Source organism: Pan troglodytes, chromosome 17 (assembly GCF_028858775.2).
Source record: "Pan troglodytes isolate AG18354 chromosome 17, NHGRI_mPanTro3-v2.0_pri, whole genome shotgun sequence".
NCBI lineage: Eukaryota > Metazoa > Chordata > Mammalia > Primates > Hominidae > Pan > Pan troglodytes.
Window position 1 is genome coordinate 41,105,089 of NC_072415.2, and position 17,068 is coordinate 41,122,156.

Here is a 17,068-nt window from a genome sequence, read left to right on the forward strand (position 1 = left end):
ATGTCTGCACTGTCCAATATGGTAGCCACTAGCCACATGTGGTTATTTAAATTTAAATTAAGCAAAGTTAAATATTCTCTTCCTTAGTCATAATAACCATATTTTAAATCCTCAATAGTCACATATTATAAGTGGCTACCATATCTGACAGCATAGATAGAGAACATGTTCGTATTGCAGAAAGTTCTACTGGATAGCACTGTTCTGAGGACATTAAAATGAGTAAGAAAGAGAAAAAGGCAGGGAAGGAGGCAAAGGAGAGAAAGTGATTAACAAATTCCCTCTCCCACTGTGCTTAACATCGTGTTGGCTCTCATGTAACTGCCAAGACAGACGCTGCTCTGCAGTATTGGAGTTCTATCACACCTCCTCTCCAGAAAGATGTTTGAGAGATTGCTGCCTTATGAATCCCCTAGTCATATAGGATTGTTGGAGCAAGGCATTGAGTTAGGGGTGGAGCCAGGGTTAGGTTTAAGGAAAGGTAATTTAATGGATGAAGGAGGCCCCCATGCATGCCCTAGCATCATGCCCAGAATCCAAGATGCATAAAACATTGACTCGCCACTGGAAAGCTGCAAGAGTAGGTGCAGTTGTCTCTGGTGCCCAGTGAGTCTTCTGTTATTCATGGTCAGAAAACATGATACTAAGATATTGCTCAGACTAAGTCATAGGTTAATACAGTCTATTTTATTTGACATTTCTCATTAGAGAAAATTGGCCAGCTCATCTTTCTAAATTTTATTTATTTACATCTGCTATTTACAATCATAAACATTCTTATTCACTGCAAATAAACATGGGCAGCCTATCTCCTCCCCTCCACACTGTATGATGGATAATATGGAAATTCAAACCACACATCTTCTTTGCCACAAATCTGTAGTGAAATGACAGCCTTCTATAGACCCTCTGACCCTCAGAGATTTTCTTCCTTTTGGAGACATTTTGAGTATCTTTTTGACCATAATCAACATCTTATCAGGTAGGTCTCTTGTTCCAAGTAGCCGTTTCAAACTCTGAGGGCATCCAGTGTCTATGAGCTTCCTGCCACTCACAATATTTATACTAGACGTTGCCAGGGGAAGAGAAGAGAGTCCAAAAATATGTCCAAATGCTGCCCTGTGAAGGTTGCTATTTATTTTCACAAACCTCAGGGCTGCATTCAGTTTCCCATCTACCTGTGTAGGCAGCCATTTCTTCAGTGTATTCCCTATGTTCTAGTTGGCTCACTGTACAGATTCTTGGCTCTGTGCTTAGGAATTGTCATTGACTTTTAACCCACCTCACCTGCTGAGCAGCTTTCTGTGTTTCCATTAGTATTTCAGGCACCGAATCTCATTTTTAAAGTTATTATCAGGATTTTAATTGGTGGTTCTCACTATTCACCCTTAAGTTTAGTAATATTTAAATTTTTATTTTGTTGCATTAAAAAAAGAATCATAAAGAAAGAAAAATAATTAGGGAGAGAAAATAATTTCTTTAGAGGGATAATGGAGGATTCCTTAGACTGAAGGCTGGTCAGTTAATGGGAATTGTGACTTATGCAGAGGATCTAATAATTGTGAGTATCATGGTTTTACTTGTTTGAATTAATAACTTTAAAAAATCTCAGTCTTGCATTAGCATGTTTTCTGTCTCTTAACAACCGAAAATAACTGAAACTTTCCCAACATCTACTATAATGGAAAGTTTGTCATTTTCTACTATGACCTGAGGGTTTGGCTACAAACAGATAATGGAATGAATAAGATGAGCATTCAAGTTATACCTGCCTGTTTAATATGGGGAGAAACTAAACCACCTGTAAAGAAAGCATGGGGTGAGAAGCCCCCATCACCTGTATAACCCTCGGTATTTCTGTTCACTTTAAGAGCCTGCCACTGAAAACATTCAGTAAAGGAGTGAATCTTCCTTGCCCCATCAAGAGTCGCTTTTCAGCTGGAGGAAGGGTGTGTCCCCAAGTTTTTACCTGGGAGCAATGATGATCTTGTCAAGCATTTCAGTGAGACCAGCCCAAGTTTTTAGGGTGGGGATCCAGACTGGTTATACGTACCTTCAGTCCTTCTCCCAGAGGAAGGCAGAAACACCTCAAAGCCTGCATGTAAGAACATCTACTGAGAAATTATTTTAATCAGACACCAGCTGAGTGGGAGAAAGAAAAAGAACAGAGAAGAACAAACAAAACTCCCTTGGTCTTGGATGTAAGAGAATCCAGCAGAGATGGACTGGAGTTTCTTCAGAGTAGTTGCAGTGCTGTTCATTTTTCTGGTGAGTGGATTCTGGTAAAAGTCCTTCATAATCGTGCCCATTGTAAACAAGTGAAAACTTTTTAGAAAATGTTAGTGGGCATTATTTCTAACCTAAACCCATTGAAAATGTATATTAATGACAAGATGATTTTATGAACTAGATTTTTCAATAGCATTTCTCTCTTTAATTGAAGACTCAAGATCATGTTAATGCCTCAGTGTCAACTCATTGTATTACATCTCTGACACTGAAGTCATTGCTAAGTCATGCTGGGAAAAGACTGAATTTAGGAAATTCCTATCGCTAGTTAGTAGCACTTTGTGGTTCAAAATCTCTTCTGCAAGAGGGCTTTTAAACTAAATATCAGAAGTGTGTCTGGATTTTTAACCTGTTTTTTTTTTTATTTTTTTGTATGTTTGATGGTGGAATTACTCTAATTTTTAAAACATAAAAATAGCACCACATAATTTAAAATCGTAGCAGTTTGTGGCTGGTCTCGCTATCCAAATAAAGTCATCAGTTGCATATTTGGTTAGAATCTGTATCACTACTATAAAAAGCCTCGCACTATTTAACTATGATTTTATTTAAAACATTTTTAATTTCAAAAAACGGCAGTACAGGAGGTTTATAAATGATATATTAAGTGAAGAAGTGGCTATAATTAAAGAGTAAGTATAATTATTATTACACTCGATCTTACTACTGGAATGTCAGTGATGACTGCGATATAAAAGTTGTGCACTTGATAGTCTGACGAATGTAATGAAATACTTTATCATTGCCCCCTTACATGTAATTAGTTTTCTTGCTGTAGAGATAATACTAAGTGCACCACTAATGTATTATGTCAATTTCACTTTCAGTGAAAATTTGAAAATTGTAATCTCTCTCACAGTAAGGTTAATGTAATTCAAAAAGGCAGGTGCCAAGTAAATTGCCCTCCAGCTTGGCAGGATGTATAGTGCTGTGGTTCACATTTGTTTCTACTTGCTTAATTTTTGAACTGGAATGTTGGGTTGGTTGGTATAATAAGTTAGATCTTTGATTCAAAGTATGCTGGTTAGTTTGAATTCAGTTTTATTAACTAAGGCGGGACATAATCAGTGGATTTAGTTATAAATGAGCATCAGTAAGCTGGTGGCTTTGGTTCCAAGCTTTCCTTCAAACATTAGTCCTATCCCATGCTCTTTTCAGTGGATATTTAGGATCAGTTGATTTCATTACTTAGGATTTGGTAGGGATCACTGATCATTATACAGTATGTCATTTGAAATATGAGAGTTTCATATTGTCAGTAATCAAGCACTTTTACTTAAAATTTCAAATAAATTTGATCCATTAAGAGCTATTATAGTTTTAGTTGATCAGCTTGTTCAGATAGGTGTACACTAACTTTCACAGAATCTCTAAGATGTGCCTTATTTGTTGATTTATTTATTTCAAATTAATTATAGCATATCAAATTTCTTTAAACAGCCACTTCCTATTTAGTCATTCTTCAATAAAATGTATCATCATCAAAATCATATATCTTTATCGAACTTTCTCTAGCTGTGCCTAGATTGTTTTTTTGTTGGTTTATGGGGGTTTTTTGGGGAATGGGGGAAGAGGAGGTTACCTTATTTTATATTGAAATTAATCACAAGTCTCCCACATGCCTTATGAAAATTTTTTCTCAAAGAACTTACACTATAATGAATTACAATGTTTCATTTTCATGTTGACATCATAGGTTTTTTTGGAAAACATTTCACTTTCTAAGGTTTGGAAGATCAAAATTTATTTTAAGTACAGATTTTACCACATGGGATAATTTTGGTAATTGTGCTTTGGAGTTTCCTAATCTGTATTTTTCTTTAAAATACTTTTTTTCTTCATAAAACAACCACCACTATAGCAAATTCTTTCAGTTATCTTTCTCCTAGTCTCATTATAAATGCATGCTTTTACCAAAAAATGAAAAAAAATTTATGTAAAGTCTTTATATTCGTCTCTACTCAAAGTCAATAAGCGGGAACCTGCATTAGGAAGTGTATTTGTACAATTGTTAAGGCCTTTAAGATATTTAAATTGGTAGTGTCTTTTAAGCAAATCTACCTGAGAACTGGGTAACTATTTGTTTGCAAGCATACTGTGTATTCATCTCAATGCATCTGAAGGTTGTGAACCTTGTTCAAATGAGTGGGTTGAATCAGGGAGAACAAAGCTGGAGGAGCTGCTCTTACAGCAATCAAGATCGTTCTGTGGCTATTCTATTGTTCTGACAAGTCTCCTGGACAGACAAGAGATTACACCTGCTATAACACTGCAAGTCAAACACATTTTGTTAATTCTGCATCTATTTTTCATTCTTCTTTTTGTTTCCATATAATCAGTGTATGGAGTAGAGAAAGGAGTTAGAATGTATTTTCTCTAGGCCTGAGAACAATGCTTCTTATGCACCAAATAAAAGAAATCTGTGTGCATGTATATGACAATGGTAAAAAGTACAGCATGGTCACTGTGGGAAAGCAAAACAGAGCCAGAGGGATCTCTATGGTTTTAATGATTTCTGAAAATTACTTGCAACTTTGCCAGGTCCAATTAGTCCATTTAAGTCAATACAAATCTGAAGATGTCTTTTTCTAAAAAGGTAAATTTCTGCAGCTCAAGCTCAAAGAACAGAGAAAATGACTTTTATCTATGACCATGAATGATCTGATTATTTTGGTTCATTATAGTAACCATTTTCCCCCTCTTTCTATGGGTTAATATTTCATTTCGAAACAAACAAACAAAAAAACCCAACCCTCTGACCACCTGATAAACTAACTCCACAGTTTGAACTGAACTGAAATTCTGTAAAATATGAGCAGGAGTTTTTAAGAGTACTTTCATCACTCAGGCTAAAATACACAGAAAATAATACACATTTCATTACATAATTCCTAAACTTACTTGAAGACATCTTAAGTCCCCAAAATTGTGTTCACAGATGCCTAAAGCAAGAGAAGAACTAACAAACTAGTACAGACCAAACAGAAGACAAGCAAAAGAGAGAGCTCTTTGTGCTTTCTTGAGCGTGTATTATAGTGATATGTAGTATAGAGATCAGTGTTTCAGTAAAATATTTTGTAGAAAATGGAAGGAATATTTCTGTTCACGTATTCAGTGAAACTTACAAATTGCATTCAAGTGTCATCATTAACAGTTATATGGTGTTCATAAAAGCTTTATTGTTTCGCTGCAGATTTAGGATTAGCATCTTCTATCACCTTTACAGAAACAAGGAGTACAAATTTATCATCGCTCAATTGGTTTGAGTTGCCACAAAGTAAAAACATTTTGTCATCCCTGTTTTAGGAAAAGAGTAGAAACTAAAGCACTGAAGAATGCTGTCTTAAATCTGAAAGGCTGACCCTAGAATAAGATTCACTTATTTAACAAATCTCATCAATCTAGAAAATTATCTTATCTATACCCAGAGCACTTAATTTCTGGTAACTCTTTCTCCACAACACATTCATCAAAGACCTGGTTGCTGAGTATCCCTGTGTCCTAATAGACATTGCCTAACATATCAGTAGGAAGCCTGCTGTGCCAGGCACCGCAATTAGATTTATAATGCTCCCTCAACTCAGGGAACACCCTTGCCCAGTGCTGGGTCATGCCACCCTTGCTGATTATGCTTGATATGCAAATTCCTTCAATAGACTTAGACAGATCAAATTTTTTTAAATGCCATTGGCTGCTGATCCATGCTCTTAATTGGTCTATGAGAATAGGCCACAGTTTTTCATACTTGTCTAATGAGAAATCATATCTCTACAAATTAATGGTTGCCTGTTGCTCTCAAAACTGCAAGACTGTAAGTTATTTGAAGGCAGGTTCTGTGTCTGATTTGCCTTTGTATCCCTTATAGTGCCTTGCACCAGTGCAAGATTGCTCAAAAGATGTCTAATCACACACAGCAGAGGTACCACAAGGAAGTTTTTGGATAGTTTATACAGCTCTTCCCCCACACACTCCAAAAAATTATCACGCTATTAAACGTAGAAATAATAATACTGGATTTCCCCAACATGTTAATGGTGTAGTATTAAATTCATTTTACATTTCACCTGAGACTTACTGTAATATTTTCAGGCCTTTAAAAGTCTTAATCTAGTGTTGGATCCACATAATACACATTCAGTATGTACTTGTAAAATACACAAACGAAAAGAATAAATTAGAGAATTCAACCCATTAAGGTGCTGTCAACCTCAGACTGATATCCTTTGTCAGAGCAGTACAAAGGAAAGATAAGAGGAGGTTTTTAAATAAAGCAAATTGTGATATTTTAGCTTTGTTTCAAGTGCATCCTTGCGATGTATATAAAAGTTAACAATTACATTAGAATTGAATGCTTAACAAAAATGTAACAATTATGTTAGAATTCAACGCTTAGCAAAAAGTGACTTGGAAGACCATCTCACAATTATTAAATGCAAGAGATTTTTTAAATAAAAATAGCTTGTTACTCTCAAACCCATTTTTATTATGTGCAAGGAAGCATGAACTTCAATATTAAAAAGGAAAACATTAAAAATTACTGTAATTGGGATTTATTAAAATTAGCCTGTGATTTTGTCTCCTGTAGCTTTTATAAAGTACATAAATGGATTGGTTCCTAAAACACAAATGAAGGGAAAACTCACTGAGGATGTATTTCAGGTGAATTATTTACTGTTTTCATAGAATTTTAGGACTAGAGGGGACTTTTAGTCTCATATACAGCTGAGGAAACTGAGCACAGATTGATTTAATGACTTACCCCAACGTCCCTATCCACTGGGCAAAACAGCTGAGATATACTCAGTCAGCCTGATAACCTCTGTGTTCATCTCTAGGTAAATCTCCATCACAGCCTCCATAGCACAGACTCCAAACTCATTTGGGAATCCAAACTTCTCCCCTAATTGTCAGAAAATAACCTCACCCTTACTCCAGGGACAAGGTCTAGGTCATTTAGGAGAGTGTCCTCCAATTTCCCTTCCCCAGTTTATTGATTTTAATCTCCATCCACCTCACCCTTACTCCAGGGACAAAGTCTAGGTCATTTAGTACAATGTCTTCCAATTTCCCTTTCCTAATTGATCGATTTTAATCTCTGTCTTTCCTTGCCTTTGTCTTTGAGGTCCTTTCTTTTTCTGCCCATTCTCTCCTGCTCTCCCTATCACAACACTTCTATGAGAATCTTCCTGCTGAACATCTCTTCTTTTAAATCAAAATCTCCTCCTAGCTTCTATCTTAACTTTCAAAAATCCTTAGGTTACCCTCTCTCAAAAAAAAATGCTACTATCTTGTCCCTCTGTTCCCTTTTATCACCAATGTCTTGAAAAAGTGACCATCTTTATGTCCTCCTCTCCTCCTCTCATTTCCTAATTCCTTGCTGTCAAGCAAGTGCATGTTCCATCCAGCTAAAAATATTCTCTTGAAGGTCCCTCAGAACCTCGGGATTTCCTCAGAATTCACTCTGCTCAACTTTTTTACCTCATCTCTTTCAATCCCATCTGTCTTTCCGTTTTCCTTTTCCTCTGACCTCCATTATAATGCATTATATTTTCCTATTGTTTCTTTCGCCATTCCTTCTCTCTTTCGCCACTCCTTCTCTCCTTCCTTTTTTTTTTTTTTTTTTTTTTTTCTTTTTTTGAGACAAAGTCTTGCTCTGTCCCCAGGAGTGCAGTGGTGCAATCTCGGCTCACTGCAACCTCCGCCTCCCGGGTTCAATTGATTCTACTGCCTCAGCCTCCCAAGTAGCTGGGACTACAGGCACGCACCACGACGCCCAGCTAATTTTTGTATTTTTAGTGGAGCCGGGGTTTCACCATGTTGGCCAGGATGGTCTCAGTCTCCTGACCTCGTGATCCACCCGCCTCGGCCTCCCAAAGTGCTGGGATTACAGGCGTGAGCCACAGCGCCCGGCCCTCTCCTTCCTTTTTTTTTTTGTTTGTTTGTTGTCGTTGTTCCTAGTTCTATAAATGTAGGAATTCTTCTAGTTTTATCCTCAATTGCAGGCTGATTCTTGATTGTATCCTCTACTTTAGAAATTTCAAATTCTCACGATTTCAACTATCCTGCCTGAGCAGATCTACCTCAAATCTACATATCCAGCTTGAACTTTTGCTCAAGTTTTGATCCATGTTTCCAAATGCTGATCATCTTCACCCAGGCATTATCTGGCATCTCAAACTCAATGTGTTCTAATCTGCTAAATTCTATTACTGTCTTGTTCCCGATCCCACAGTTTAAAACTGCCATCCCCTGAGCTTCCTTCCTCTCTCGAACACCCCCATCCCATTTGTTCTCAAGCCCTGCCAATGCTATGCTGCAGTATCCCTTGATCTTTCCCCATCCATTCCCTCTGCCTCTGCTCCAGCGTACCTCCTTCTCACCTCCAGTCTGCTTTGATACAGAGACCCTCAACTGCTCACCGTCTGTAATCACTGCCTCTTCCCACTAGTCCTACCAACTGTTGTCAGAGTAAGCTTTAAAACCACAATTTATCATGCCCTTCCCACATCTAAATACTTCAATATTTTCCTACTGCACACAGGCATTTAATATTACAGCTGGAAAGTTACCTGTATAAAATTTAGTCTACTCTTGTCATTTTACAAGTGAGAAAACTAAAGTTCAGAGAATTGGGGAAATACGTTGAAGATTTTCCAACTCTATCAAGAGTCAGATTTCACTATTTTGCCTTTCAAAGTCCAAGAGTGACTTTGTATCAGAGTTTATTCTAGACTCTGAGCAACAGAAAATAAGCTTACACCAACCCACCACATTTTTAAGCAGACTTGGCGGTTTTTAGATTACAAATCCAATTGAGAGTCTGACTGTATGGTGAAAGCTACTTGGTCTTCTGCCCAAGTTGTCTCTCATGGGAAAAAGAATGACCCAGCTTCATAAAGCTGGAAAGATTTCTTAGTCATCTGCATAGCTTTCCAAAACAAACAGCAAGCACTGGCGCTCCAATGCAGTAAGGGAAGTGCAATAACAGATAACAGACGCATGCACAATTCTGTAGCTATGAAGAAATGGCTTTCAAACACACAAATAAGGTATGCCCATCTCCCATCCCACACTCACAAACAAGAGAGAGGGAAAAGTGTTCATAAATTCACAGGTAGCAAGGAGCATGCATTTACATGAACACCATTTCATCATTTCAGTTCTGCACCCAAGATGGGCTCTACAGATAACATTTCAGTTACATGTTTTAAAATTTGGGCCATTTACTTTTCTTTTTTTTTCTTCATGCTGTATTCCTATTGTCGTATGTAAATATCACCAATCACAAGGATAATAGGTTAGTTTAAAATCAGAATTTTTTGAGTTCTTGAAGTTGCAATATAAATTCTTTGTAGCATGCTTTTCTTAGTAGTAATTTACTTGAGGGAATAGGCTATCTCATATTTTATTGTAAAACCCACAGCTCAAGTGAAAATTTATGCTAAATTGTATTGAATTATATTTAGCCATAGGTTAATATCCAAGACTCAATTTCCTCATCTGTAAAATGGAGATAGTATTAGTGGTGACCACATGTATTTGTTGTAAAGATTAAGTGCATAGATTTACATAAATACATAACCTAATACCTAGCTATTATTTAATAAATTATAAGAGTAATAACAATCATAATTATTAATATTAGATACACAATGGATATGTAATTCTCATAACAAAAACATTATCTTTTTATACTTCTCATATTGATCATAAATACTTATTTTCTGAATTATCTATTGTGGCAATTTTTTTAAAGTAGATAGAGACATTAAGTTCATATTTTCTTTAATGCTACAATTAAAATTAACTATAAAAAGAACCTTTTTATATTTTTAAATTACTACTGTTAGTATTTTTAAATGTAAACTATAATTTTCTTATATCAGTTATACAAATAAAGTTTTCATACTTTGCAATTCTGAATAAATTCAATTAAAAGTTAAAAATTTCTTATTTAGGGAGAAATACAAGTACAAAATAATAGTAATAAAAAGAAGAGTAAATTGAAAGGTAAAAACAAAAATTCTTAGCATCATCATCAGACCCAAGACCTAAACCAAATCCACCTGCTATTTGGCTGATAAAATAATTTTAATGACTCACAAGCCTATGGTTTCATGTTGTTTTTAAAGTAACTGGATAATATAAATTTTAAAGCATTTAATTAAAAAATAACTAGTGTGATTATCTTATTTTTTACAGGTGGTGGTAGAAGTTAACAGTGAATTCCGAATCCAGGTAATATATAACAAATCCATTTTTCCAAATTTTTAAACAAGAAAATAATTTGAGAATAACAATATATTTTCTGAAGAAAATGTATTCTCATAAGTCAAGTTCATATAATGCTAAAATTAATAGATTACCAAAATTACCAATTTTCCCAATTAAACATCCTCTATTTCTGAGATTATAACCTCTTCCAAAAATCTCAGTGGAATTTGAATTACGAATTCAAATTAATATATACCATTTATTTATTGCTGTCATTTAAGGTAAGAGATTATAACACTAAAAATGGCACCATCAAATGGCATTCAATTCGAAGGCAAAAACGTGAATGGATCAAGTTCGCAGCAGCCTGTCGTGAAGGTGAAGACAACTCAAAGAGGAACCCAATCGCCAAAGTAGGTATCAACTCCAAAGCATAACATTGAAAATCAGAATGGATAAAGTTTCAAAAGAAACTGTCTGCTAAATATTTCATGAACATGTCTCACCGAGAAGCTACGATACAGAACAGAACTATAGTCATCTAGATGATGAAAACTGAAACTCATAAGGAGAAATTAAGAAATGCAGGTGCTCAGAGAAACAGGTAAACGTTGACTCACCTCATTGGTGAAATGCATACACATGATCATGTGTTATCCCAAACTCCAGATGAAAAAAGATCATTATTTTAATAAAGAATTTGGCTTTCAACACATTCAAAGGAATTACTTCAATGTGTGCTCTTTTTGCCTCACAATTTATTAGAATTGAATTCCTACTTTTCTGTTTATTAACATTCATATAGTGCCCTCTCTCATACCCCTTTTCTATTCATTTTTCCATATCTTCCTTTCTACATACACACACACACTCAGAAACACCCCCCACAAATTCATGAACACACAGATGTACATGTCCACAGATACACACACGAATATACACATACATCCACACAGACACTCACAAATACTCCCCACTAAGATTTGTTTACAGCCAAACAATATTTTATTTCAAAGAAAGAGTTCTGGTTTCTATAACCATTTATTCGCATGGTCTTCTTCCTTTTCTGCTAATACACCCTTCCCATTTTCAGAATTCAGAGCTTCCACTCAAACCCAGATAACTCTTCTCACCTAAATAAATCTACTTTCTTCGAAAACTTCACATTTAAAACATATTGAAGATTAAAGTTGCATGATGACAACATTGATAAACTCCTTAAGAGGGCAAGGAGTTTCCTTCTGTAGCTCCAGTGCAAGCACAGGACCTGCAAATAATACAAGATCAAATTTTAACTGTTGAATGAATGAAGTCATGCATGATGATTGCATAGACTTAGATATGGTAGGGTGATATTTTGCATTTTTTCATGTTTGATAGAAGCAGAAACCGAATTTCTTTGATTACATTGTCAGTTACCATTGAAAATATTAGAGCTGTAATTGTTACTCTTATCTAGGAAAATAATCTCCATTGACAACATTTCCTAAATAACAAGGTCATCACATGCAACAACTCTCAAGAAAGCTGTCATATATCAAATATAGAACTCTATTTGCTCCCTCTAATATTTTTACTTGTGTTCCTTCTGCAGATTCACTCAGATTGTGCTGCAAACCAGCAAGTTACATACCGCATCTCTGGAGTAGGAATCGATCAGCCACCATATGGGATCTTTGTCATTAATCAGAAAACTGGTGAAATTAATATAACATCCATAGTTGATCGAGAGGTCACTCCTTTCTTCATTGTAAGTGGACCTCATGTCAATATATATGTTCATGCTTAAATTCTTCTCAGAAGTTCTTAATCTCAGATCATACTTAATTTGATTTGAAGAGTCTCAATATTTGGCATTTTTGGTTGGTTCTTAATTCACGAGCATCCCATGACTGAAAAGAAATGCAAAGATTAAGAGAGAAGGAAATGTTTCACTTAAGTGTCAGCAAAAATGCTAACCTCTATACTGTCCTCATTGGCAAACTAGAGTATTTGTTTGGAAGGACAATTACCTAACTTTTTAATTTTTCCTTTTTTAAAAAATTCAGTAAAGAATGTGACCTTATTTTAAGTCTAATGTCAAGTAATGATTCTAGAGCTACTGCAGGACTGTTTTCTGAGCAAATATACTTTACTATAAATTCATATTCCTCAAGCTCACCTGAGCTCCAAATGCACCTTGAAAATGCATCCATTCTTAAGTGAATCTCACTCCATTCTTTACAGGAGCTGTCACATAACTTAAGTATCCTATCTCTTCAAACCCTCAACCTCATTTCCACTTTAAGCAGTTGACCTTGTGACCAACTTTATGAAAAAGGCTGAGGCCATCCATCACAAACTCCCATAATTATTTCTCACTCGCCCAGCTCAGAAATGTTCTTCATTAAATCAAAAGCAGGATCAATTGTTTGCTTTTTCTCACAGCATATTCCAAGACATTTCCATGGTCCTATAATTGCCACTTACTTGGAGAATCATTCCATCACCTCTGTTTTCTGTCTCCCTTCTGCTGGCTCCTTGGCTACTCCCATTTCTCTCTATCATCATGGCCAACACTTCTTAATATTAAAAATAGAAATAAAGAAACCCTATTTTGCTCCTGTTACCTCTTCTATTAAAATCCCACCAATCCGTATCCCAAAATACCTTCAAATAATAATCGATATTTGCAGTTTTCACTCACACCGCCTGCCTGTATTCCTCACACAACTTTAATTCTTTAGCCTTCGATTCCAAATCTCTATTTCTCCCTTCTGTCCCACAATGATCCCCCACAAACTTTAAAAAGGCATGCTACCCTGTTAGCTTTTCTTGGGGCATAATGCATTTTTTTACGTCTTTATTATTTTTTTAGAGACAGGGTCTCATTATATTGCCCAGGCTAGTATCACAATGCCTTTATATATGAAATATGCCATTTTGTAAAATAGTACACATTACACTTTGGGACGCTTCAAATACAAATAATAGTAGTAATAATAATAATCATGATAATAATATAAACCCCCATGTAGCTACTACCTAGCTTAAGAATGCCACATTTGCTTTCCCTTAGTGACTGTAAGTAGGGCTTGTGCCTATGTTCTAAGTAGACATAATAATTCTTTTAATTCGCCACAGTGCTAGCATAATGCTCAAAGTAAGAACTTAATAAATCTGTGTTTCACTGTATAATTATTTATCTTTTCTCTCCCAGATCTACTGCCGAGCTCTGAACTCAATGGGCCAAGATTTAGAGAGGCCTCTAGAGCTCAGAGTCAGGGTTTTGGATATAAATGACAACCCTCCAGTGTTTTCAATGGCTACATTTGCAGGACAAATAGAAGAAAATTCTAATGCAAGTAAGTAATGTAGTGGCTTCCAAATCACTCCTAACAGCCAGGCACCTAACTGGAGACTAAACTATGTCAAAGTACACATCATGAATGTAAGAGATAAACTATAGAAAAGATGCAGAATAGCAAGTCTTTCCTTTCAACTACAGAAGCAGCTCCAAACTGAGGGACACAAGGCGTGATTCCAAAGCAATGAGGAGGATTTTTCTCACATAACTCTCAGGCCAGCCCTGTAGAAGAGTCCTAACAAGAAATTTTAAAGGCATTTTGCACAATGGTGGCAGAGGCATCGGGATGTGAATTTAGCCTCCCAGTCTAACTGTGTAGAAGGACAATCCCACCCTTTTCTGCTCTTACTGCGTTTTTCCCCCTTTTTTAAAGTTAGCTACTTTAAAATCACTTATAGAAATCACTTCCACACAAAACTTCTTTTTGTGATTTAACCTTTAAGTGATAAAATTTCTTGTGAATTCCAAAAATCCCTACACTTTACTTTTATTCATTAAAATACTGTACCTATACTTTCAACTTTTAAAAGTGTTATTATAAAATGCTCATTAAATTTATGTAATATGGAAAGTAAAAGGGAACAAAAATCTGCTGTCTGCATTTCCTAGTACCATTCTTCAGAGGTATGCACTGTGTACATGCGCTCCATAATTATGTAAACATAAATCACATGTTTTTTTAACATAAATGGTATCATCTGTTACATGCTAATCCACAACATGAATTTTTATATAAATATATTTTGAACATATTTCCATATCAGGACACATAGATTGTTTCACTGCTTTCAATAGTTGCATGGAATTTAATTATATAAATTACATAAGTGTATATAAATGTTAATTATCTAGTGAAAGCATTTAAAGGTTATGCTACAATAAATACAGGTGGGGGATGACAGATGCCGTGAAGCATTTGTAGGAAAATTGTATTTAAAATGGAGTTGGAGAGTAGAGAACAATTCCAAAGTTATGAATGAGCACTGGCAGTTTTCCACATTCTCCAATAATCTAATAATCTTCATCAAAACTACTTATAAAATTAATGAAAAAGATAAGAGACAGGACAATATGTGTAGTTAAGCAAGCATTTCTTTAGATCTACTAATTACCTTGCACTTGACGAAGGATCACCCAAAACAAAACAGTAGTAATGTATATTTATCAAATGTGCATTATTCATTAGGAACTTTATATAGTTTTCTCTTATTAATGATTTAATTCTCACATGAATTCAGTAAGGATGGCAGTAATATCATCCCCATTTATAGATATAAAAATTGAGGCCAAGATCATATAGCTAGAAAGTGTTGAGAAAGTTGGGAAAATGTTGGTCTGGTCTTATTATCATTTTGTTTCACCACAGCATCCTTTAAAAAAGAAGAAAATATGCTAGAAGAAGAAATAGAAAGCCAGAATAACACATTTCCTTTGTTTCCCAGTTATCATCAATGTCTAGATTCCTAGTAAAATGTGATCTTCTTGTTAGGCAAAGATATAGAAAAGAGCTAAGATATCCATATGTTGAAGGAGTAGAAAGGGAAGACAGTGAAGTCCACATCATAAGGATCAACTAACTCTAACACTTTTTTGGAAAGGTGATATACTCTACTGTAACAAAAATGTAAATCACCCATTTGCAATCAATTTTCCTTAATTTCTAGATACACTGGTGATGATACTCAATGCTACTGATGCAGATGAACCAAACAATTTGAACTCAAAAATAGCCTTCAAGATTATAAGACAAGAACCTTCAGATTCACCAATGTTTATTATCAACAGAAATACTGGAGAAATTCGAACGATGAATAATTTTCTAGACAGAGAGGTAATTCTTTTTCTTTAAGTGGGTTTTTGGTCTCAAAGGAACTGATTCTAAAAGCAAGGATACTGAAGAGACAAAGAGATGAAGAAAATGATGGTTTAAATTTTTACTTGTATAACTTTTTCACATAATTCTTTCATGTAAGAAATATTTTTTAAATGAAAAGGGAGGATTTTTCAATTACATTTTGTACTATTTTTCATATAATTAATTAATTAAAATTTGCTTCAATTTAAGAAAACTATATTGTGAAAGTACATGAAAATATGCCTAAGGTAGAATCTAAGGTAGAATCAAAAGCTCCATTTCTCTAAAAAGTGTGTTCTATAATAAAATGAATTTAGGAATGACTTGCTATATGTCCATGTTTTGGTGAGTTACAATGCATGTGAGTATGCTGGAGGCTCCAGGAATATTGATACACTAAGTTCTCTTTCTTTAACCTAGCGTATCTAAGCTCCATTGACAACAGAATTCTTGTTTTTCCTATGTAACATCTATTGATAGCTCACCCATTCATTTACTTTGGGAAATGAACCACAGGACAAGAATGATAGATAGGAATTAAATGACAGACTGACCAATCTTTTTATTTACAAATAAGAAAATAACTAGTGATGTTAACAGAGTAAAATCAGCATTATGAGGTTTCTAGCATGCCTTGTGATTTTATGATTTAGTTTTAAAATAAGTGCTTTTTCATTATTTAAAAAAAATTGTCTTTTAATAGAATGTTGTGACCTAAATGTACATTAGGAGCATAAGCGAGGAAGCTTTATTTTCTGATGGTATTCAATTAATTTTGTTTTAATTATTAAAAATGACAATCTTCTTGCTGATGACTTTTAGGTTTAGGATAAATCATATTATTTTAATACTCTTTAATTATCTAAATGTTACAAGTTTCTATGTTACCTAAGTCTCCTTTTATACATGTTTGAAAATCAACATTAGAAGAAATTGAATGTTTACACTTTTCTCTCTCAAACTGTCTTAAACAGCCCAATGAGGTTTCTTTCATGTCAAAAGAGCTTTCGTGGTAAAGCACTGTAAGAAAGGGCTGTCAGAAGGAAAGGGACTCTGCAGCCATTGGGAAGCCACCAGGGCAGATATTCTCAACCTGGGGTCAATGGAGAGACCTCAAGATGTCTCTATAAAACCCACTAAATTATATCCACCATTTTGAATGAGTGTGCATTTTTGCATGAGTCAAGGAAAGCCTCCATAGATTTTACCAGCTTCTAGAAATATAAGCACCATTGAATAGAGTCAAGAATAGATACATCACCAATAATTCCACTGCCATAACCCACTACCTCTCAAAACACAAAGCTTTGTTATCTGTTTATATGCTTCTTGCACACTCGGGGGCTGATTATTTAGGTCATGGA

General features: G+C 35.1%; 1 protein-coding gene across 1 annotated transcript in view; it reads left to right on the forward strand.

Moving 5' to 3' along the window:
- Nucleotides 1–17,068, forward strand: part of DSG1 (desmoglein 1) — a 119,194-nt gene that overhangs the window by 82,100 nt on the left and 20,026 nt on the right. The window contains exons 2-7 of the mRNA XM_016933487.4: nucleotides 1,872–2,268; nucleotides 10,492–10,527; nucleotides 10,785–10,916; nucleotides 12,098–12,253; nucleotides 13,703–13,847; nucleotides 15,514–15,680. Coding sequence (XP_016788976.4) covers nucleotides 2,221–2,268; nucleotides 10,492–10,527; nucleotides 10,785–10,916; nucleotides 12,098–12,253; nucleotides 13,703–13,847; nucleotides 15,514–15,680 — 684 coding nt within the window. The 5' untranslated portion in view covers nucleotides 1,872–2,220. The remainder of the gene's footprint in view (nucleotides 1–1,871; nucleotides 2,269–10,491; nucleotides 10,528–10,784; nucleotides 10,917–12,097; nucleotides 12,254–13,702; nucleotides 13,848–15,513; nucleotides 15,681–17,068) is intronic.